Source organism: Cebidichthys violaceus, unplaced genomic scaffold (genome assembly GCF_023349555.1).
Source record: "Cebidichthys violaceus isolate CVI_PGR_0920_01 unplaced genomic scaffold, fCebVio1.0.p SCAF_1, whole genome shotgun sequence".
Lineage (NCBI taxonomy): Eukaryota > Metazoa > Chordata > Actinopteri > Perciformes > Stichaeidae > Cebidichthys > Cebidichthys violaceus.
In genome coordinates, this window is record NW_027176262.1 from 13,472,820 (window position 1) to 13,498,127 (window position 25,308).

The 25,308-nt window shown below is 41.9% G+C and overlaps 1 protein-coding gene across 1 annotated transcript; it reads right to left on the minus strand.

The window, feature by feature from the left end:
* Positions 1-1,162: 1,162 nt before the first annotated feature.
* Positions 1,163-24,197, minus strand: ttc9b (tetratricopeptide repeat domain 9B). The gene is made up of 3 exons (XM_068711524.1): positions 23,403-24,197; positions 6,303-6,485; positions 1,163-5,337 (listed from the first exon to the last, which is right to left on the minus strand). The coding sequence occupies exons 1-3, from the start codon at positions 23,854-23,856 to the stop codon at positions 5,243-5,245; spliced, it is 732 nt and encodes a 243-aa protein (XP_068567625.1). The 5' UTR covers positions 23,857-24,197; the 3' UTR covers positions 1,163-5,242.
* Between the last annotated feature and the right edge of the window lie 1,111 nt (positions 24,198-25,308).

Here is a 25,308-nt window from a genome sequence, read left to right on the forward strand (position 1 = left end):
CTGAAAGCCGCCTGGTTGGTTCACAGCTCACACACACACACACCCGGCTGGTAGGAAGAGGACAGTGTGTGCTTTCTCTTTAACAGCAGATACTCTCACATGTTTATCACTTTCTCCATCTTCCTCTTCATGGTTTTCTCAACAGTTTTCCCTTCACATTTTCTGTTTTCTTTCTCTTCTTTCCCTTTGTTTCCAGGAGCATTCATGTCACATTCTGAATATGAAAGGATTCATGGGGCTGACAGTGTTGGTATCACTTCAGAGAGGAACAGAGGATGAGGTGAGATGACAGAGGAGAGACAGTTCTGTGTTCAATTTTTCAGTGAACAACCAGATTGCCTGCCAGTTGATGTGTCCTCAGATCTGCAGAAAGACTCTTTGTCTAAACTAAATATTTAAACCACGAGTGAAGCTTTATTCTAAAATGATCTGAGTGTTGAAACTGAACAAGAATAAAGTGTAAGATGTTTAAAGGGGAACTCGCTGGAGTCAACTTACTCATCACAGATACAACTACTCAAACCAGAGTTGTGGAGTTGGAAAGACGTCAATGTTTACCAGGAAGAGTCTAACAAAGAAGATGGTATTGGTTGCATTATGGGAAATGTAGGATGTTCGATCGTGACCATCCATTATTTGTGACAATCGTATCACATGACTAAGGCCAACACAAAGTCCTTAAAGTGCTCAGACAAAAATGAAAGTCTAAAATTCCATGACACTGAGCAACTTTAATCTGTTGATGAAGATCTTCTGAGATGATGACTTTAGAAAGCTCCTCCAGGGCCACAGAACACATTATACAACTGTTTTCAACTGCTGACAAATACACTGATGTTGTGTAAAATTGGAGGAATGTCCCTTTAAAATAGTAAGCCACCGATTTTGCATTGTACTCGTAGTATGCCTTCTATGAGCCTAGTAGTAAGCCTACTATGAGTTCTACTGAGGAGCAGCCAGAGGTCTGGTAAGATCCCTTCTCTCTAACTCCACACCTTCAGTTTTGTTTTTTCATTTTCTAACTTCAGCTCTGACGGACGCTGACTCAAGAGACAATTTATAAGACTTTAAACAACTTATTTTTTTTCAACACATTTGCAGTAGTACTCCTGTTACACCTGTAAATAGACTTTGTTTACAACAACAACAACAATAATATTCCTTTGTTTGAAACTTTATTCATAATCTTCATTTACCAGTCAATAGTGCATTCCCAGGCTAGCAGACCTGTAAAACCAGTGATGGAGGCCTATGATGTTTGGATGTCGAAACGGGAAAAGGCCTCTTGGGAGCGAGGCGGGACAAATAAGAAGTCCTAGCTTTGACGTCCCCAGCTTCATGTCCTTCTGTTTCCCCTCCATCTCCACGGAACCAAACAGGATGGAGATCTGTGGCTTTGAGGAGCAGCTCTGTGCTCTGATACAAGTTCCTCAGAGTTCACTCCTGCTCTGTTACTGTTCGCCTTACCGTGCAGAAACAGAGGAGTCAGGTCAGAGGTCAATGAACAAACTCTGAGCTGGTTCTGGAGCCCTTGACGAAAAGGGACATCAACAGAAATACCAACAAGTACAGACACAGTCACAAAGCAGCTCTGTGGAGGAGCTATGAATTCTCTTTTCTGTCTCTTGCTTTTATTTTCCGCTGATAAAGTTATTCAGTAAAGTAAAGCTCTTCACAACCATAAAACTTTCCATTTTTGTAATTTTTTTTGCACATTTGTATCATATATTCACAAAAACTACTCTGACATTTGACAAACATTTACCTCAAATGACATCAAAGCAAAAGAGCAAAAATAACACAGCCAGTTTGACTATTCCGTCTCTTTTTTTGTTGTTGTGCTTTTTGTTGTTTGTTTTCAAAGCTACACTGATGCAGAGATGGTGTCTCTATCTCTATTTGCACAGATTACGCTCACAATAACGGCCTCGCCGTGAGCTCTGCCATTAATTAAACAAGAACTGATCAGCCACAAATTAACTTGTTTCATGTGAAGCGAGTTATCCATAGACGGTTGTAGTACACCTTGAGCTAGAATGACATAGCACAGCCAGACAATAACAAGATGGTGGACTGGTGCCATGGAGAGAGGACCATGGGAGGAGACCTGTCCCTGAGGGGCCCCTGAGTGAGTAGACTTAGCCCAGGCAGCCATGGAGACCGAGCCTGCAGGGGCCATTTCTTCGCTGTTGTTTGCTGATTTATTTCCTCTGGGATATCAAAGTCTCAACCCCAGAGCTGGGTGATCAAACGTTTTTGACTCAGTGTTTGTGAGAATTACACATCATTTTCTTAATAATAATCTGTGCTTTACACCAGTGATTTGTTCTCTTAGAAATTAGTGACATCAAATTAATTTAATTCAGCATGAACAGTAAGATAATATGAAGGAGTAGTTCGACACTTTGGGATTTAATTAATTTTCTGTCCGTTTTTGTACAGATCACACACACAAAAAACCTACTTGTAAATGATTGAGCCTTAGAGGTGCTGGAAGGCAGATATTATCATCTTTGGACAGAGCCAGGCTAGCTGTATCCCCCTGTTTCCAGTCTTTGTGCTAAGCTAAGCTAACCTGCTGCTGCTGCAGCTCCGTATAAGCGTATTTCCCAAAATGTCAAACTTTTACTTTAAGAAAACGTTGTTCCTGTGACACAGCCATTCAAAAAAACAATATATGTAATCTACTAATTTATATTGAGATATATCTCATATCATGTACACTATATGGCCAATAAAGCTAAGTGGACACCTATGGCCGCATAGTTTAATCTTCTTTTAGCTTTGCCTGCTTAGTTCCAATTAAGGGAAATCATAATGCTGCAACAAACACCTGTGCTTTTCCTGCTTTTAGAAGTCAAAATGTCTGCTGTGAAAAAGTCTAGTTGTGTCTCAAATCTCTATTTAGTGCCTGAAATCAGAGTGTGAAATGTATGCACTTTATAGTGACTCAAAACAGTGAAGGTTGTTATGGTAGCAGATTAATTAATACCTAAAGTTATAACACTCAGATGTCCACATACTATTAGCCACATGATGTGACATAAATGTTTCCCTTTTGTAATGTTGTGTCTCTGCTGCCAGAGTGACTTGGAGCTGCAGCTGCTCTACAGGGGATGAGGATGATGATGATGATGATGGCCTAGTTCTCCCTCCACTGGAGCCCCTCTGTGTCATGCCGGTCCCCTCAACACATGGTGTCGTCTTTCCAGAGTCCCATTGACACACTTAAGTCCCTATTTACCTCCTAACGGGTCACTGGAAATATTGGGAGGATGAATCTTTTACAGCATCTTTCTTTGATTTCCTCTCCCACATCTTTTTGAATATCCTACGCTGTAGAATTACCTCTTATCTCTCACCTTGGCTGAGGCAGAAGGTGACCCTGATTTATTAAAGACCTCTTTTCAAGATTTATTTGATATCTATTATACTGCTGTGATCACAGTCTGTTGCCACCTTCTGTGTTTATAAAGGGCAGAATAAATAACATAGAGGTATGAGAGAACAGTGTGGCAGCATGCCATGACAGGAAGCAATAGAGCAGATATAATCCCTATCCCATACATCTGAAGTAACTCTCTGGAGCCGCACATTACATGCAGGAGGTGGGCTTGCACACGGGAAAGAGGAAACTGGGTTTCATGGCGTCAGAGAGAAAGGGAATTTCAGGTCATGCTTTCACAAATCGTCAATCCAACCATCTGCAGAACAGCGCAGGCAGATTTAAGCCTGTGGCAAAGCTATTATAAGAGCAATATTCGCATTATCAATGATTCAGCTTCACAAGTCACAAGAGAAGCAAATAATTGATGTATGTTTTGACAAGTAGCAATTGATATCCACAAACCATATCATCAGTAGTGTTGTCTAATTGTCAAACACAGGTAAGCGTTTTATCCATCAAAAAACTAAAGGAGGAAGAAATCTCAAATGGCACACTATAGTTGAAGTGCACTAAAGCTGAGTGCTGCAAGATGGCGGTCTAGACCGCCAGGACAGATGTGTGTGTGATTGTTTTCCCTGCACTAACGCTGCCCAGAGTCTCCTCAGTGTGTTATCGCTGTCTGGGAAGCTTCAGCATTACCGATAAAAGGTTGCACCTCCGTTTAGAAATTTTAAAGTGTTTGTCGCTGTGAAAGTTTAAAGTGGATTTCCATCTAGCCAACGACGGTTGATGGAACTCCGATCCCATTGGCTATTTTCCATTGTGACATCATTAACGGGAGAACAGAAAGGGGCGGTGGGGGGCTTCCACATTCTCAATGGCGACACATGACCCAGGAGATTCAAGATACACCAGTTTCTACATTAGTACACCTGATGACAGCAAGAACCGCTGGAGACACAGATGCTTTCGACAACAGATAACTATCGAGTATGATGGACACTGAAAGCAAATTAAAAACCCTAGTAACGGTTTACAAACACTTGAATTAGCCCTTGAATTTAAAACAAAAACAGTCCAGAAAGAAAAAAGAGAGTTACATGGCATCCAGGAGAGAAAAGTGAGACAGCAGAGTGATAGATTAAGCACAGAGGCAGGCGTTTTTCTCTACTTGATGAAAGGTTTCTCGTGCTAGTCTGTCCCATAGTCTGCGGCCTGAGTAAGCCCTAGTGGGGTAGGATGTACAATCAAATTAGGCTATGGTCTTGATATGTGTCACACACACCCCTCACTATCACCTGCTTATGTTCACACACACACACACACACTCCTGCACCCCTCCCGGTGGGTTCGAGCTTCCCGGCCCCAATATTCTCCTCGAGAGTTCGAAATAAGACGGAGAGAAGGCAGAGAGAAAAAGAGAGAGCAAGAGAGCAGAAACAAAATGCATTTTTTTTGTCTTAAAAACATTTACTAAATCACGCAAATGTCTATTATTCATATGTATGTTTTGAAGCTCCTTTTTCGTTCCACCACGGTGACTGTTTCGTATGAGTATAATACAGCATTTTATTTTTATTTTTTTAAGTTTACTCAACTGTCTGCGTCTAGGGAAAGGAGCCACAGCACCTGAGGGAGAAAAGAGGGAAAAGAAGAGGGAAGAGAAGGAGAAGGAGGTCGGGTTGCAGACAGAGCTTGATATGTCTCCAGTTTTTATCCATCGCTGGCGGGTGATTGGGTCTGTCTCTTCTGTCTGTGGGCTGTGCTGCTGTCAGGAGTCGATCGAGGACGAAAGAGGGGGGGGTCGATGAGGGGTCAAAGGCTGAAAGGTCAGGAGGGTGAAAAGGTTGAAGGTTAGCCCTGCGTCTCTTTAACGCTCTCCCGTTCCCGCTGACCACCCCTGCTCATCTTCATCTCTGTCAGCTGGATGTACCGCAGCACGTTGGTGTCTGTGATGGAGAGAGAAGGTGTAGTGGATGTGAGGCAGAAGGTTGAAATAAAAAGAAGAGTCACATTATGGCCCAGGTGGCCAGAAGTAAAAGCGTCATTCACTTTCTAATATCTAAATATCTAATAGACAGTTATAAGTCTTGATTAGGGCCAACCACCAATGGAACAAGACTAAAAACTTCAAGTACTAACTACTAATCTCATGAAGCTCCGCAGTCCACCTGCAATCAAAACATGCACACGCATAAAACAGAACTTCCAAATAACACAGCTTTATATTGTTTATCAAAACGGCCAAGATTGTTGACACGGACTGACACGAGGCTCATCAGAGAACAGGTAAAAAACTCTCCAATACGTTACTTTGGTACACAGTCCTGCCAATGATGCCATGCTCTTCCACTATTGAAGACGTGTAGCAACAAAGAGCGAAGAAGAAAACTGCTAGTAAAGTAAATATGGATCATGTGGTTTTCAAGTTATTCCAATACTCAGCTCTTTTTATATGGATGGGAAAGAATTCAATATGTCTCAATGATACACACAATGAGGACATATCATAAATCTTGTATCTATGTATTATTTTGTTTGCCTGAAATTCAAACATAATTAATTAAAAAAATTATGAATTAGCTAATAGAATATAAATTATTATGTGGATTTTTTTTACTGTATGAAATCAGCTCCCCTCATGTTGGTAAACCCTGTTAATTCACAAAAGAAATCAGTCGATTAAAATATCAATTACATGACCTGACGGTCTTCAAAGGTACCTATACGGTAAGAACATGAACCATTGTTAATAATACATTATGGCTAATAATCACATAGGTACACTAATTCAACTTACAGTAAAATACTGTAACCTTAAAACTAGAGTTCTGTTTCAACGTGCAGTAATACGACACCATCCACCTCTGCAACTTGTTATGAGAGTGTAACTGAATACACAGTTTATCCTCACCTGAGGGTTCGCGGTTCTTGGCGTCATGCAGGTAGCGTAGAGCACATTCGTAGTCCCCCAGGTGGTAGAAGGCGATGCCGGCTCGGTACATGGCCTTGAAGTGGTCTCTCTGGTGGCTCAGCACCTTCAGACAGTACTCCTTCACCCTCTCGTAGTTTACAAGCTCCGACTGCAACAGACACGCTGCAGGAAGGAACAAGGGGAACAAGTTAGTGGTTTGTAACTTGAAAATAATTAAACTAATTTGAATAATGACTCATTTAAAGCAGTTGCCTCGAGTCGCAGTCAGTGAAGATTAAACGACAATTATGTATGTAAAACAAAGATGGGGATATTCGGCTGACATCTCACTCTGCGCCTTTCAACAGAGCCACAGTGAAATTTAGCCTCCACAGTTCATTCCTCAGGATGGCAGTGACTATAGTGACTATAAATAGCTAAATACTAAATGTCTCCTGGCAAAGGGAAGTCAAAACGTAGTGCAAGCAGTTTGAGTCCTGGGGCAGGAGAGTAATGTCTCTACATGCTGCTGTTGAGCTCAACATGCAAAAAACAAGAATGGGAGAGAAATTTCATCTTGAGAATGATGGATTGAATACTGCAAATACCGACTTAGCGGATGTGTTGTAAGCAGCAAGGGCAGCAGAAGAGATGAGAAAAAGAAAAGCAGGATGCAGAGTTAAAGTGAGCGACAGGTACAGCAGAAGGATGAGATGTGAGCAAACCCTGAACCGACGGGCACGCCATGAAGTGCAATGTGGAGTACTCAGGAACAGGCCTTGTATTTCACAGTAGCTGAGATCAGCTTAGATCGGAATAACTTCATTAGTAAAGATGCACACACACACACACACACACACACACACACACACACACACACACACACACACACACACACACACACACACACCGCTTTCAGTCCACTAAAGCTTTTAAATGCCTGCTGATGGCTCAGATATCACTTTGCCCTCTGGTGATCACAAGCACTTGAGGTTTTGTTTCCACTCTACTTTTTCTTTTTTTTTCTGTCGATGTCTTAATCTATCTGATGATACATCAAAAATATTTTTTTCCTTTATCCCTCCTCGTACAACCATTGTCATGTCTGACTCCTTTTTAACCCTCCCTCCCTCCCTCCATCCTCCGTCTTTCCCCTGAGTCTGCCCTTGACACACAGACAGCTCTGTGAATAACATGAGTCAGGCACTATTAGCTGAGAGGCAGGGTGAGTCGAGGGTGAGGAGAGGGAGGCAGGAATGAGGGGCATGGCTGCAGTAGGAGAAGGAAGAGGAGGTTTATATGTGGGAAGGATAAAGGAGAAGAGGTGAGACCTGTGGGAGACTGTAGGGTGAGGAGAAGGGGGGAGTGTGTGGTCCTCTACCTGCCCCCCCCCCGAGCCTCAGAGACATACTAGTCTACCCGTCAACAACTCAAGTGCAAAACACTAAATAATTCATCATGGACATCAGGGGACGGACCAATTCAATAACAATCAATGTGTTTTGGTATTTATTGAAGTTGAATATGTGTGGTAGTCTGGCGGTACGGTGTGTTTCAAGCCTCACAGCTGTACACATGAACTTTACTCGATCATATGCAGTTAAAATAGGGGGAGGTACAACTCAATTTATAAAATTATAATGAAACTGTCTTTACCTCTACCTCTGTCCCCTTTATTATTATTCATAACATCAATCCAAGTGCATAAAAAATTACTCTATCAATAGTGTGAATAAATGGAACGTCAATTCAAACATTTGAACCCATCTCCATCTGTGAACCTAGTATTGTTTCCTCCTAATAAACCCTTTGACTTTCTTGTATGAAAGTTGTCCTATAGAGTATTCAAAATGTAATAATGCCATCATTATTAGATGGATGTACACACACACCCTCATAGAAAGAAGAACAAAAGCAAATCCCTCCATCCTGTTATTTTCAGTTAGGCTCATGACTCAGAGCAGCGAGGTGGAAGCCGTTTCCCGTCTTCATAAGACAGCTCAGTAGAGTGGGACTCGCCTCAGATGCCCTCTAGCTCTCCTGCACACCTCTCCGACTCCACTCCTCTTTGTTTTTACAATCGTCCGGCTACAACATGACTACTCTCATCCCTCCACACACCCATCCATCCATCAACGCCCTGCAGCAGTGGACAGCTTTCAGAGGATTCAGTTACAGTCCATAATGGCCTAATGGCTGACGCAGTTAGAGAGAGTTCTCTGGCACTCACGCACACACATAAGACTTTTAATACACATACACACCGACGATGCAAGCAGTAGATACACAATGACAGGCAGGGTCACAAACACATACACATACACAGAAACACAGGTGACTGCGAACAATGAAGTGGGTCCTGGATGTACCATATGACAAAACAACCACACACACAGACACACACATGGGTGACTTTAAATGAAGTGTTTGATGCAAACAACGGCTAAAAAGATGACTGTACAGATATACACACACACACACACACACACACACACACACACACACACACACACACACACACACACACACACACACACACACACACACACAAAGGCAGTGTGCACAAGTGATGACTGGCCGGCCGCACCCTTGCCCATTAGGCAGATGGATGGCATGCCAGAGGAAATGTAGAGTGTGGTGAGATGCATTAAGGGTGTGATAATGACAGGATCATCGGAGCAGGCTGGGCAGGGACATGGACAAACAGAGGTCCCATAAAGAACAGTAGAACAATATCACTGGAGCCAAGGTGTCCACTGAGAGACAGAGTAATGTGAGTTAGAGGGTCCCTGTTTGTGTCCTGTATTATCATAGTATCTACGTTCTTAATGCATTTTATATATTATTGTTCATTCTGCGAACATAACGTTACATAATGTTGCTTTCAGAGCGTTCAGAGAACATTTGGAGCACGTTTTTTTTCCAACATTTTAGCAAGAAGTGGTTTTCAGTACATTCGCCACAGGTTGTTTTCAGAATTTTAGCGTGGATTTGTTTTTAGAACGTTCGCGGCACATTGTTTTTAGAATGTTCACGGCATGTTGTTTTTTAGAACGTTCTCAGAAAGTTGTACTCAGAATGTTCGTGTGACATTGTTTGGACTAAGATAGAGGGAGTATTATTTTCCATCAGGTAGTTATCAATAGAAAAACAAAGACATTAATTTGGTGAAACTGTTTGTATGATATCGGACGACACTATTTTAGAAATACTTCTAATGTATCTCATCTCGTAGATGCTCACTGATGTGTGTAGAGGTCTGTATGATTATACTGCAGAAGCCTGATGTTTTCAGTCGATTTCATTAAGGTGAACACAATGAACGGCCGCTCTGACGCAGCACTTCTCGACTGCAGATTGCTCATGCCTAAAAATGGCATTGAATAAAGCTGCAGCTCCTATGAGACAACAAAGAAATTAAACAAGCCCGTATCATTTATATAATCTAATCATTTATCAGATAAACATTTGAACTGCAATATAATTAAGCAGACACAAAACATTTTGTGGATCAGGGCCTAGTGAAAATGGAGAAAAGCAACCTTTTCAGAGACATTAATCGAGTAAATAATTGTTTGTTGCAGACCTAAACACAAGCCAAAAAGTCCATCACAGCCATGCTGCTAAAGTATCACAAGAGATGAGAGAGGAGGAATAATGAGGTGTGACTGCATACAGAGAATCAGTGGTGCAGACAAGATAGGTTTGTCTAATGAGGGCCTGGTTGTGAGGACAGGGACAGAAGAGTGAGCTGAGGCTGCGACACTGTGTGAGGCACATTTAGTGTCAGCATCATGGGTGCAAGTATCTTTTTGTTCCTAAGGAGCTTCTGTCTCACTGCCAGATTTAAGGAGAGGCAAAAAATAGATGAAACACATGAAATTGGAAATAAATGGAACAGGAAAATGCATTTGAATGTCTCTAAACCCAGAAAAAAAAGCCAATAGGTGCAGAGCAGCTGTCGACTCAAGTGCGAGTGTGTGAATGTGCGTTTCCGTTGCTTGAATGTCGAATGAGAGGTGTGGTGAGTGGGAGTGGTTAACACATGCTCAGGAACCCCACTGGTTTGCCTCAAGCATCATGTCTGAAAAAAACAAAAACAGATCCTGCATTCGCTTTCATTTAGCTGACAGAGCGCCAATGCCTGGGAGGAATAAAAAGAGAGAGAGAGAGAGAGAGAGAGAGAGAGAGAGAGAGAGAGAGAGAGAGCGAGAGAGAGAGAGAGAGAGGAGGCTGAAATAAGACAAGAGAGACAGGGGGCGAGGGAGAACAGAGATAGAGACAGCTCTGACAAAACAAAATCCAGACACAGCCGAGGGAAAATAATGACAGGATTTCTGCATGAAAGGTACAGAGGACAAGAGGAGGGAGACAAACAAACAAAGGGCAGGAAGTAGAGAGAAAGAGCAGTTTTAACTCTGCATCCTTCTCCCTTTCTACATCACCTCATCCACCCCTCTGAACCCCCTCCCTCTTTTTCCTCCTCTCCATCACACCAGGCGTGACACCACGATCCGGCTAATTTAAAGCAAGTCGTGGCCCTGCTGATTAGTCTGCTGTCCATCACCCTGTAATTAGTTCTGTAGGATAGATAATGGCAGATGGAGAGCCCCATCACTCTCACACAGACACACAGCCCTCCATCTCCTCACACTTCACTCCCCCATTTCTGCCCTCCTCCTCACCTTTCACCACCTCTCCTTTGCAAATGTCCCAGACCTGCAACAGATGTATTTACAGAGACCGTGCACAGTCATTGTCACAAAAATCGCCAAGCGAAATCTGATCCAACACGCTGACGTCACAGTTCTCGGACAGTGTAGTCGGTCTCTCCAAAGCCCACCAAGAATAGCTCCAAATAAAACCTTTTGCGAATGCCTTCCTCTGTTATTGAGAGGGACAGAGCTACAGTTCTCAGCTAGCTTTATCACCAGGGCTTGACTGCACTGACATGACACAGCATTTACCCCACCTTCACCAGCCTACCCTGCATCGTCATCTCTGTAGGGGCCAAAATAGCAGATTTTGTTTATATGAAAAGAAGAATTATTTCAACACCTCCCATATTTTTGGTTATAGTTCTGATTCACTGATTTTGATTGACAGATTGGCCACTGATCATCATTGGGGGTGTGGAATAATTAACAAAGGGAGGTTGGGAACACACGGAGGCAGGAAGGAGTCTTATCTTTAGTTGGGACCAAACACAGATTTTTAACCATGTTATCTCATCTCATTGTTTAAGAATCCATCACAATCATCTTACATCTGCTATCATCTATTTTACCGACTTTCACACAAACACGTAGCTTGCATTTGAATCGGACATTGTTGATTGCATTGGCTGGTTTTTGTTGGATATCTGAGCGTATCTATTATTTTCAAACAAAAAACGAACTGCGCCTAGATCTACGTCAAAGGTGCATTAAAACAACTCTTCTATAATCTTTCTTTCTTCCCTTGCACCTTCTTCTCTCGTCTACATGTGTCTCAACTACCGACAAGTTGCTGCTGTTCATCTTGAAGCCTTATTTCATTTCAATAGCTGTTGTCAGGATTTGTCTTTACCCAATGTTGTTTAAAGGAAGCAACCACTCCTATAATGCAGCAGCTGAGTGTTTTTAGTATCATTCAAAATGTGATTTAAGGAATATAAAATAGGCTCTATTCCTGAGAGGAAATATGCATAAAAAATTATGTGATTTTTTTGTAAATACCATTCCACTTAAAACAAGTGGTGCAAATAATCTCTTTGATTATGCGTCACTGTAGTGGAAGACTAATGCAGCCCCATATGGTGTCAAAAACATGCTCATAATTACTCTCTCTTATCGCTCTTGTTTGACTATGTGGGTCTCAGAGGTCTCAACAGGCCCCTCTGGAGTAGCTGGAAATGTAGAGTGCCGGGACAAATGAGTCAGAGCCATGTTCAATGAGCATGACTACACACTGAAAATGTATTGGTATAGGTTGTATGTGTGGATTTTGGGGGACAGGTAAATGAAGAGAGGAAATCTCCATACCTCAATGCTCAATATATACCATTCAATAAAATAACAGCATAACATAATAAATTTAAAGAAAAAATTAAAATAAAAGTGCAAAAAAAATGTATTAAATTAAATTAGCTAACTAGGTAAACTACATAGTAGTGCAAGGATCACCAACAGCAAACAACAACAGTGTAGCGGTGTTGTAGTCAATTGGAGGATGATCTGGCCAGAGGTGATTTGTTATAGAGTCTTATTGCAGAGGGCAGGAATGTTCTCCTGTATCTGTCCTTGTGACAGTGGAGCTGTATCAGTCTGTTGGAGAAAGTGCTCCGCTGTCCCTGCAGTAGGTGGTGGAGAGGGTGATCCGGGTTATCCAATATGGATAATAGTTTCTTCAGTGTCCTCCTCTCCACCACCTGTTCCAGATAGTCTTGCCTGCAGCCAATGATGGAGCCGACCTTCTTAACCATTTTATTAAGTCTGTTGTTGTCTCCGGCTCTAATGCTGCTCCCCCAGCAGACTACGGTGAAGTACAGAGCACTGGCCACAACAGACTGATTGAACATCTCCAACATCTTGCTGCACACGTTGAAGGATCGAAGTTTCCTCAAGAAAAAGAGTCGACTCATCCCCTTCTTGTACACAGCGTTGATGTTGGCCTTCCAGTTCAGTCTGTTGTCGATTCAGACACCTAGGTACTTGTACTCATACTCCTCATGTATAATATACCTGTTCAATAAAAGGTTTACAGCCAGCAACTGGTTATCTTAGCCTATGCTGTGTTCATGTCATTTAATTCAGATCGTAACAAAGATAAAAACACGTCAGCCCTGTATGTTGTGGTAGACGATATTGCCGATTCCCGATATCTCCAACTTGGTGAAAACAACTGCCAACAAACCAGTGGACAAATGACCAACATTATAATACACAACCCGCTAGCTAGCTTCTGTCCAAAGCTCTTTATGTAATCTGAAAAAACCAAAGCCTTAAAATTACAATTTGTGGGTTTATGGGGGGAATGTATTAATAAGTGAGCTTTAGAGGTGCTGGAAGCCACATGTTGTTACCTGTGGACGGAGCCAGCTGTTCCCCTCTGTGTTCAGTCTGTATCCTAGACTAAGCTGCTAGGCAGACATGAGAGTGATATCGATTTTGTCATCTAAAGCGAATAAATGTCTTTCCCAAAATGTCAATATATTGCTTTAAAAACTCAACCAGCGACACATCTGCCATCCACGAGAACATTTTGTTCATGAGAGGGGAGATTTCCACCTTCAATCACACAGTAGAGTGGGTCCAGTAACATGTCCAGTAGAAGATTACAGTCTTACTTCCTTATCAACCTTATCATCATGCTTCACCATCTTCCACCTTGCTCCATCAAACACCCTCCTACATTGTTCCACCCTCCTAAAATAGTCGCTGACTCAGGATTAATGCTCATCTACTTAAATATTTATACAAGTGAGGAGGCTATCTTCTCTATGACTTCACCAAAGATGAAACCATTTAATGCTCTCCATTTCACATCGCAGTTTCCAGAACTTATGCCGAGCAATTTCTTGTCCGTACTGTAACCCCAGGGCACTCAGGGTGGGTCTCTGTGTTTCTTAAAAGAAAATGACGTGCAGCTCATGTAGTCATCACTTTATTTAACTCTTTACAACATTTGTTTTACATCTTTAAATGTCTGAGGGCCAAAGGAAGGGCCAGGACTTTCTATATTACTTTTATTCTCGTGAGTAAAACCATGCATTGAAATAGTAGATAAGTGCAGTTTAAAAGAGACTTTTATTGAGGTTATGTCTATAATTGAACTCCCTGACAGAGACATAATTTTGTTGTGGCCCTTAGCTTAGCCATTATCTGATTGGTGATGTCATATGTGGACACTGGGTAGACTCTTGCCTTTAGCTCAGCAGATCTTTGGCGACTGTCTTATGCTGCTGTCAAACAGCTTCTGAACATGCACTCTCAAGTCAAACATTGTAACTTACATTATGGCTGTGGTTGCTAATATTGATCCATTTCTTGTATTTTTTCAGCTGTGTTTGGATAATATCCACAATAGCTGTAAAGAAACATGTTCTCTGCATTATACTGCGATAAGATAGATGAGGGAGTCTTTGGAAAGGTCAACAGAGACAACTGCCAAATGGTTTGGCTCAGAATCTCATTGAGTCAGCCTTAATCTGCGAGGTAGCAAAGCTTTTTCTCTAAGTACCTGAAGTAAATTAACGGCTAAAGCATGATCTTTTATAAATTCCCAAAAAGATACAACCAAGTGTTGGCTGCTTTCTTCTAATATGAATCACTGCTTACTCCCACACTGTATTTACACATCCAGCAGACACATTGCAACATTAAGATTCAATTGGAGTCACGTTTGTGTCTACCTGATGGATGTAAGTCCAATATTTTCCTTTAGCTATGTTTTCTGTCTCTACCCACTTCTGAGGGAAACATCTGGCTCTGTAGTTGCTAAATGCTCCACTGTGTTTACCGACTATAACTGTGTCCGTCTGTCGTTTGGGGCTGGAAAGGAGGCGTACAGCTGCTTAACCACGGCCAAAATCTACACTGATGAGAGCGGTGATAGTGCACCAAAACAAGAAGTGTGTTTCCATACACTTCTTTTTATTCACTACAGAAATTCCAAAATAAAAGAAGTTGAGAAAAATTTCAGGGCTCAGGTAGGTGTTGATGTATCTATAAAAACAAAATGCAAAAGCATCAGATCTGTGTAGAGCGATGAGGAGACTGCAATGTTCCTTAAATCAATATATGAAACAAACAAATAAACAAGCAAATACTAAACTAATAATAATTCCAAATATCTGCATAAAAGTAGTGGATGGAGACATCCAATTTCAATTTTCTGGAAATTCGGTTAAAGTTTGAGCTACATTTGGATGGAAAGGGATGGACACAATTATCTGTGGGTTCATGCACAAACAAACCCTTTCATCCATTGTACATAAACATCTTTGAATTTACCATTTCAACTCTTTATAATTATTTTTAAATTTGACAGTACTGTTGTGAAACTGCTGGTAACCCCGCTCTACTGAGTGTTACCTTCAGTGCTGTATCAGCAAATCAGGCTCAACACAACCTTTACATTTCACTGCCATCACAAACAGTCTGTAACAACGACGGGTTTTCAATGTCAGCCCCCGGCGGTGCATGTAACGGAGGGAGGAAAGCTCAGATAGTGACCAGCATGGAGCCAGTTGGTTTACTCTGCACTGTCGGCTGGAGCACAGGGTGTTAGATATGCACAAATAGCAAATTCTAATTACTGATGGCTTACAGAGGCTTGCATATTCTGTATTTATTTCTCTCTCTCTCTCTCTCTCTCTCTCTCTCTCTCTCTCTCTCAGGGTGTCAGGAAAGGGCTTCTGTTTCAGTTTCCTCTCGGGTGATGCCATGACTTTCAACTACGAACTAAAAAAAGGTTTGACAGACACTTTCAATAATTCATTACTTCACACAACTGTCAGTCCATATCTAAATGATTATAGTCCAAAAATCTAAATCATGCACATACATATATTAAACCAAACACATATCACAAACACATGGGCTCAACAAAAGCATTTTGATAAACAGCTGAGGTGTCAGCAAAATGAGATAAATGTATTTCTGGTATGTAAATGTAATTCAAATATTCATTCCTTGTTCCAAGCCAGTTAACTATCGCAATGTTTTTTGAGTGTACACACTGCAGTGGAACCAGACCCCATGATCATTTTTGGCCCATCAGAGACACTCACCACAGTAAATGTGCCTTAAACACTCTTCATTGCTTACAGCTTTGTAACAGCAAGAACATTTTCCTACAGCATTGGAAGACATCTGAACCACCTCCAGTACAACATTGGCCGAATGATTTATCGGACATCCAGCAGCTCGAAAAAAATCAGCTTTGCTCTGATATTTTTATTTTTCAGTAAAATGTCTCAACAGCTAGAATAGATTGTCTTTAAATGTGCTTACATGTATTTATGGTGCACAGTACCAACGTTGTTTGCACTTGCAGAGCTCCAATTATAAACTGATGTGACAAAAAGCCTATAAAATATTTGCTTACGGCCCTCTGAGTCCTTGCCTGCCCCTCGCTTTCCTTTTCCTGCTGACAGATGACTGAATCCTATTTACTCGTGTGACAGGAGTCATCTTGGCCTGTCAGGGCTCGGATATAAATCAGTTTGGTCTGGATTGGATTTCTCAGCCTCCTCACAATAAAAAAATAAATACGAACGCAGCTCTAAACCCCCCCCCCCCCCCTTAGAGGTCATAACATTTTCCTCCTCTCCTTCCCTACTTGTCACTCTCCTCTACAGTCCCCTTTCTCTGTTTATAATCCCATCATAATTATGAGTTCTGTCCAGTTTCTCCTGCTCCCTTGGTTTCACTCCCTCCCCCCATTTCAGCCTCTGTATCTACTGCCTCACCCCATCCCCCCATCCTCCAAATCTCTCTCTCTCAGCTGTGAGGTAATTCGTAGGGTTGGCACAGAGAGAACAGTACAGTGCGAGTGGTACAGTAGAGGGAGTGCCAGTCGTACCCGACAGCAATGCCACACCATCTGCAGCCCTGGCACCCGACGGATCTTGTTCGGCTCCGGCCGCCCCTCCAATGACAGACGTGCAACCACAGAGGGAGAAATAAACTCCAACCAATCCTCCCCCCCTTTTCTCCTTCTCACCCTCGCATGACATGTCTTTCCTCCCACGAGCACATTGCACATAGTACGTTTTGTCTCTCCAAAGCGCCAGGCATGTCCTTTGAGTCTAACTGCTAATTCAGCCCTGCTTCCTCCTCATCTTAACCCCTCTATCTCACATTTCTTCTCCTCATCTCCTTTCGTCTTCACTTTCATCTTCTGCCTTTATCTCGTGCACTCCACCACGTCCCCTGGTGACGGAGCTGGCAGGAGATGAAAGGGAGGAGTTTTCTATTCTGTTCTTCTTTTGGAGGCGAGCCTTCAATGTTCACTAGCAGTGGGTTAAGAGTAGACCTGGGAAACCAACCTGTCTGTGAGGTTACACACCACTGACTTTAGAATTAATACAACCCCCATCTGAATTAAGATTGGGCTTATAGAGGCTGTGATGTGGGGAGTTTTCAAGGCCGTTGAGGAAGTGCAGTGATAGCATTAAAGCTCTATGTTATGTGATTGATGACGAAGGCAGTGCTATTTCCAGCTAGGACACAGATGTGGATGCCACTAACAGACTCATTAAATCTTTAGTATAAAGGCCTGTAATTGCATGTCATGGTTCAGAAGTTCATTGATGGCCCTGCGGCTCTGACTACAGGACACATGATGGGAAACACATTAACAGCTTGCACTTGTAAAATGCAAATGAGTTAGGTGTCAACAAACATGGGGTGTCCGTCGGAGATGCAGCAAAGACTTGGTAGCTATGTTACTGCTGCTACCCGTAACGTTTGCCAGGCTTGATTGATTTTCCATTCGTTCAGTTCAAACCAGAAATAGATTCAGGCCAAAAAAAGTTTTAAAACTGGTTGTAACAAAATTAAGTGTTGTTCTTCATCATTAAAGCTGCTTTATAAACAATGGATCAAATTACTGTGCAGTATAAAAAGTTGTTCATAACAAACCCTTAATTATCATACAACTCTGCAGTTTGCAGTTTAACGTTTTCTAACCGCCTTATGGCTTCAAAAACTTTGCTGTGAAAAAATGTTTATGCTACCAGCTCAGCCCCAATCTGCAGTTAGATGCAACTTTGTCCCCAGCTGCAGTAATCACAGCTTGTGGCTATATTTAACATATTTTATTTCCTTCTGAACAGGAAATTATAACTGAATGTGTAGTTAAATCTAGGTAAGGCGGAATGAGATGCATGTTATAAACTAAACTACAGCTGCACAGCTCTACAAACAAACACCAGGGGGAAAATATATTGTTTATAGCTGATCATAACCAGTGAACGTCTTATTCAGGTTAAATTATCCAACACGTAGCCGCATTTGCATGTAAATACAAAAGAGCATTATTAGCTAGCTGTGTAACATAAAGTCACGTTTCCTTCGTTTCAAAGGCACACTTCTTTCACTGCAGCAAAATAATTGTTTGTGTTTTTGTTTTCAATGGTTGAACAAGTTTCAATGTGACTAGCGGGTGAAAATTGCTGGATCATCATCATCACGGCAAGCAGAGCCCCTGTGAGCTGCAGCAGTTAAATGAAAAGGTGGCTGATTTTTACGAAACAAACGATTTCACTCATTCCGTCCTGCTGTGTCTCTCCTGAGGCTGTGACTTATGACGCATTCACAGATTGAGCCAGTCAGGAGGAACAAAGGGAGGTTTCAGGCAGAGATCAGAGCAAGCAGGAGCTATAATGAAAAGTCAGAGTGATCATCGCTCTCACAACAGGATCACACCAACCTGCTTTCTGTTTTATTCGCCTCACACTTTCTAATGCACACTTACACACCATTAAAGCATCCAAACTGGTTGATACAAGTCTGTCAGTGTGCTGTTTAAATGTAAAGAGACAAGCTGCTGCTGAAGGTGCTTCTTCATGATCGATATCAGGAAAAAGAGCAAACAAACTGCAGTCACATCTGTTATTTCTGTATGTGCCTCCCAGTGTGTTTGTGGTGGGTGGATGGATAGATGGATGAGGCAATCTGCCTCTGGCCAACATGTTGCACCACTGTGAACTGCGACAGACACAGTGGTGGTGTAACCCATTTAGATACAGCCCTGCAGACTCACAGACTCGGGCTGTCTCCTTAACAAGGCCAGTAAATAGGACATTCATCATCCATCGTCTTTCCGTTACAATCGGTTAACAATACTGTCAGGGCTCTTTTCTAATTTTTTCTTCTCTTTACACATTCACTCCCCCATATAATGTGTAAACACTAATATTTTCTCTTTTGCCAGTGTCTTTCCTTTAATGATCATCTTGTTTAATCCTTAAGTGTTTCCTGTTTTGTCTCTCACTGCTTTTCTCTGATCCTTCTTGTTATTTTACTCCCCTTAAAGTATGTCTTCTCATCTTATGTTTTGTATCTGTAACACAGAAACACCCATCACAGATTCCTTAAGTCAAAGGTGACGTCTTAAAATTGCTTGTTTTGTCCAACCAACAGTCCAACATATTCAGTCTACTGTCACATAATACAGGGAAAAGCAGCAAATCCTCACAATTGAGACACTACAACCAGGGAACATTGGTCGTTTTTGATTAAATAATTACTGATATGTTCATCGAAATAGTTCTGTCGACCAGATAATAGATCATCAGACGAAGCAAAAGTAATTAATGCAGAAAATGTCTACTGTAAGTGTTATTATTATACAAAATACGACAGGATTATTAGAAATGTATAAACATATTACACTGTTGTAGTTGAACTATTAAATACTGTTGGGTAGTTTAATTTAGAACAATGCAACACATTTCATCAACTCATATATTAAGGACGTGAAATCTTGATTAATATACTCAAGTGAAGTACAAGCAACTCAACATAGTACAACAGGAAACGCTTTCACTTGTGACAACAAAGTCAAGAAGACAAGACACACACCCCCCCCCACACACACACACTCAAACATCAACTCACAAATGCACATCAATACACTCCACTTAAACAAAATCAGCAATGTCAGCAATGAACAGCAGGTCAAGCAACACTGAAAGTAACTCCCCTTCACTCTCTCACACACACTCACACACACACACACACACACACACACACACACACACACACACACACACACACACACACACACACACACACAAGGCCTGTGAATGCTGACACAGACAAACACACTTACACACACGTGTACATGCACTCACATACACAGACATGCTGCTGCTTGCTTGTTGCTCTCCAATCATGCATCAGAACCAAAGACAGTTGACCAATCACATGGCAGCTCCACACTCATAACCATGGAGACCACCTCCTGCCCAGCTGAACTTTGGGTAAACAGTCGGAGTTTCACAACAAACACTTGCAGCTGGATTACTACTGTACGCACAGAGTTGCATACACTAGTAATCTATACACAGAGTTAGTTTTGAATCTCTCTTACTGAATTAAGTGCCATTCTGTTTGACTCATAATTGCAGATTAAAGCCAACATGGACCACAATAGCCTGATAGCAACCGTGAATATGAAATCAATAACATTTTCTGGCATCCCTGAGGAAATACATATTTGATACAATAAGTATAATTGTGCAAAGATATTCAGAGTTTGGTGGGAGAACATTATCTGAAAGTAAAAGCATGTTACATATACTCAATTATTAATCACAAAAGAGCCATTTTCATTCCACTGAGTCAAATGTTTAATAGTTTTTAAGTAAAGCAAAATGCGTTTCAAACTATATGTGGGTACTCCAAACAAGTAACAATTAGTATTTTAAGTCTCAAGCTGTGACAGACTAAAGGTTATTTGTTATCATTCATTCGGGTGTGAGAGCTGTGAGCCAAGAAATATTAATATGACGGTTATGGAAAGATGGCGATGGTATTGAATTCAGCCCAATGTGAAGTATTTCAATTGTATCTGCACTAAGGTAAGGCTGTGATATTTTATATTTATCTTATTGTCAACAAATGCCATTAAAAGACCAAAGCCAATAATGGATTGAACTTACTAACAAGTATTGCCTGTACAGCTAAAGATCAATTAATCAATCAATCAATCAATCAATCAATCAATCAATCAATCAATCAATCAATCAATCAATCAATCAATCAATCAATCAATCAACCGTTATTAAAATAGTCCTCAATATATGCACAATTTACTCTTGTTTAAGTAAAAAAAAAAACACAGTGTACAGTTGTCTTAGGAAATTACTTAGCCTATTTTTTTAAATTGTCCTTTGTTATGTTTGTGAGAAGTTTTCTTTAAATATTTTCATCCACATAGAAACCAATGGGCTCTGTTCTAAGACAGATAGGGAAGGGAAGTTGGAAAATACTGAGAAATGGACTGACTCATTTTTTAAATGTTGGCCTTTACATGAGATGTGTGGCATTTTAAATGAAGATAGCTACAAGGATAAAGCCATAACATGACAGAAATATAGGGTTTAGGGGGGTTTAATGTGGCATAATGTGGAGCAGACACAGCAAGGAATATGAATAGAAATATTCTATAGACCACTAATGTAAACATCAGATCAACAAACAAACAATCACAGTGAAGCACATATTGAATGATTGCAAAGCAGGGTTGAAATGAGGTTTCCTTGTGTTTATGTGAACACTCCTATTTGAAGCAGCAGTGTGTGTGTGTGTGTGTGTGTGTGTGCGGGGGGGAGCAGTATTAACACAACAACAGGGAAAAGGGCCGGTGATGGTTGCCATGGTGAATATGGTCCCCTGTCGAGTGCTAGCCCCCCCCCCCATCCTCCCCCTCCTCTCTGTTGCACCTCTCTCTACTAAATCTCTCTTATACCACTCTAACGGACTTCCTTTTACTTTCCACTATATCTACTGCTTCATCCTAACCCATTCCTCCTCCTAATTCTTCTAATTCCTTCCTTATTTCTCTCTCCCTTCCTCCCCTTCTCTTTCCTTCCCCCCGTCCTTTCCTTCACGCCCCAGTGGCCTCCCTTCAGGCTCCACACTGGGCCCTGGATGCTGCACAGAACAAGGCGACCTTCAGTGCATGATGGCAGGCTGACTGGGCAACACCTGGACACAAGCAACAAGACACAACACCACTATTATCACCACCACCACCTATAGGACCCACAATCACAGCACATGGGTAGTGATGTGATACAACACCGTCATCATCTCACTCCTGGATGACAACATTCATCATGATCTGCTGCTCACTCTGCATATAGAGCACATACTGTACTCATAATGATATGTTTACAGCAAAGCTGCAATGTATTCATAGTTGTACTTTATCTTGTGCTACTGTAACCATACTTTACATGCAGTCAATCCTGCTAAAGTTGTTCGAAACTGTTTTGAATTTCCATCATTTGTCTTCACAGTTCCAGTTTCACCAGTGTTAGGATTTGCAGTTTTTCCTGTGTTTCATATAATTTTAAACTGAATATATTTGTTGTTCTCTGTTGTTCCATTAAAACAAGATATTAGAACAAACACAGATACAGATTGTAAAGCCCCCAGAGGCACATTTGTGATTCATACTATTGGGCTGTATGAATAAAATTGACTTGATTTGACTAGAAGAAGTCATCTTTGTTTCAACTGATGGTTCACAAAGGCTTTCCTGCAATATCCATTTCAGGAGGCCTACAGCATTTAATCAGAGTACATGTAGCAAAGCCAAGGACTGCTAATTGCTTGTCAACACAACAGAAATTAGGTGGGCCTTCATTACGCCAACAAAGCATCTATACACACACTCACCCAACGAAGCGAAACTACAAAAATGCATTATGTCATTTAATATCAATCACAAAAGGAAGTGACATATCGACAAACCAAACTAAACGAATGCAACCTTAAGAAAACACATAAAATGAACAAACATACAAAACAACAGATTGTCTAAGAAGCCAAAAATTAAAAATAATCATTAATTGTAACTCTAGTTTTATGAGTTTAATAGGCCTATTTTTTGGAACACCCACATAGAGCAACTGAGTGTAGTAACCAGTGTAAATACTCCAGTGATACTACAGGAGTAATGAGGCTACTCCTCAGTTAACCCTGTAGTGCCATTAGACACAGTCTTACATCACCCATTGGACGGTTGAGGGGGGCGTCTTCTTACCGTCAGACCCCCTTGGAAAATGTTGACATTACAACACAACAGGGTGATGAACTTGTGTCATACATTATGAAAATATGCATATTTCCTATGAGGCTTTTGGCCGTGTGACTTTATTTAGTGACTTTATTTAGTGTCCATCAGCACAAGACACACATGATCTGTTCATGTAGTTATTCTAAGTGTTATTTCATCTGGCACTGCACAAATCCAGCACCTGCAGCAACAACCAGCCTTCAAGCTTGACCCGGTATCCGGAACGAACGACGGTGTCAGCAGTACTTGAAGGCGACAGAGGTCTGGGTGTTTTTATTGTGGGGGTGCACCGGTGACGCTCACCTGTTAGGCTGTCGTAGCACTCGATCTCGGTGATGTCCACGGCTCTCCGCTGCTCCTCGGTCAGCTTGACCGCGGCTTGGGTCAGCAGGTTGACCTCGGAGCCCGTCGTCCCTTCGGCCACATGCACACCTTTGAGTTGCAGCAGTGCCCGGTGGTACTTGCCGATCGCCTCCCGGAATTTCTTCTCCTTGTAGCAGCGGTGACCCTCCACCTTGAAGTCGATGGCTTTCTGGATCTTCGCCTCCATCTCCATTTCAGCCGAGCCGGCTCCTCCTCCGTCTCCTCCGGCTGCCGCTGCCAGGCTCCGGCCGCCTGTTTCCGGGTAGCTTTTAAGGCTCTTTATCGGGTGCTGTTTGGCTTCCATGTCTCTTAGGGAAAGCGCCGGGAACGGGCCATGGTGCTCGGGCACGAAGGTATGTTTTGTTGGGGAAGACCGGAGCAGCGTGCTGTGCATAAAGGATGCAGAATGGAGCGGCGAAGGCACCGGAGACACGACGAGCCTCGAAAAACAGCCGAGGAAACGGTTTCAGAAACGTCTCCGCTTTGTTTGCTTGTGCTTGAAGAACAGCCTTGATATAAAATAAGTTCAATTATGTTTGCGGTTAAAAAGAGATGCAAAGGCTAAGAACAGCTGGCAGAAACATGCTGATGTTTGCCAGCAGAAAAACCCCTGATTCCTCGTTCTGGTCCTCTCGCGGAAGGATGCTCGAGTGGATTTCTATGGTAGCAACATCCGAGGCACGCGCAGCTTCAGCACCACAAACAGCGCACACACGACAACCCGTGCCGAACAGCATTGTGGGTAAAAAAAGAAAAAAAAGAAAAGAGAAGTCGTGAGGCGTTGCTGCAGTCCAGATTTTACATGGAGAAAACAGAGGAAACGTGAGGAAATTACTCGATCCGTTATTTGAAAAACACATCTGCACTTTAAACTGGAAAAAATAAGTATGATTAATGAAATAATGCATACGTGTCCATAAATAATAGCGTGCTTATTTACATAGTTATTGGAACATTAGTCTAACGCTGCATCCTATTGACAACATTCACAGTGGCACACCTCCCATATTTACAATAGTTAAATGGTTCATTAATAGTCTTTGTGGCAAAATATTGCACATTACGTCACTCCCATTGTTTGAAAGAGGCCAGCCTTTATAATAATAAAAAAATCACGCATGCTGATGGATTAATACAGCCTTTACTTAAATTTACATCCCTTCTGTAGACATCAGATTATGGCCAAACAGGAGCACCTGATGACTTCAACTGATAAGGTTTTCAAGGAGATGGAGGCGGACAGCAGGAGGCTGCAGGGACCAGAGGAGGGAGAGAGCGACCTCAAGGGGACATAGTCTTAATTACACTTATTTCTGATCTGATGTGGGGCTAACCTGCAGCCCACCAGCCAATCGCGATAATTACCCAAATGATACATTCTTCTCTGCTAAATTGTGCGATCATAGCAAGGTTGTTACCTTATTTCCTCCAGAAGTATCCTTGCCTCTCCGAGGTGTGATTCCACTGGAGCGCAAAGAAGAAATCCTCACATGGGGTTAACTCAGTACAGGAGCAGGCTATCCTCTCAGTGAGTCATGTAAAACATCTGTAGTTTCACATCTATATTGACTGCCTGGTTCATGGATCGGGACCCGCTGTGTATCAGCTCCTCCTGGGTGAACAGTCATTTCGACTCCAACAAGCATACAGATTAACATTTATAAATAATGTATTAGCCTTCAGCAAAACTTAAGACTCATGCAGGTGTTACGGTGCAACGAAACACTGGCATAAGCACTTCTGCCATTCTCTAAAGGCTGTGATGACTATTGATGGGAGCTGTGTCCATATCCAGGTGAACAGTGTTATCTGCTTGGTGTTGTCCTGCATTAAAAGTGTTCTGATT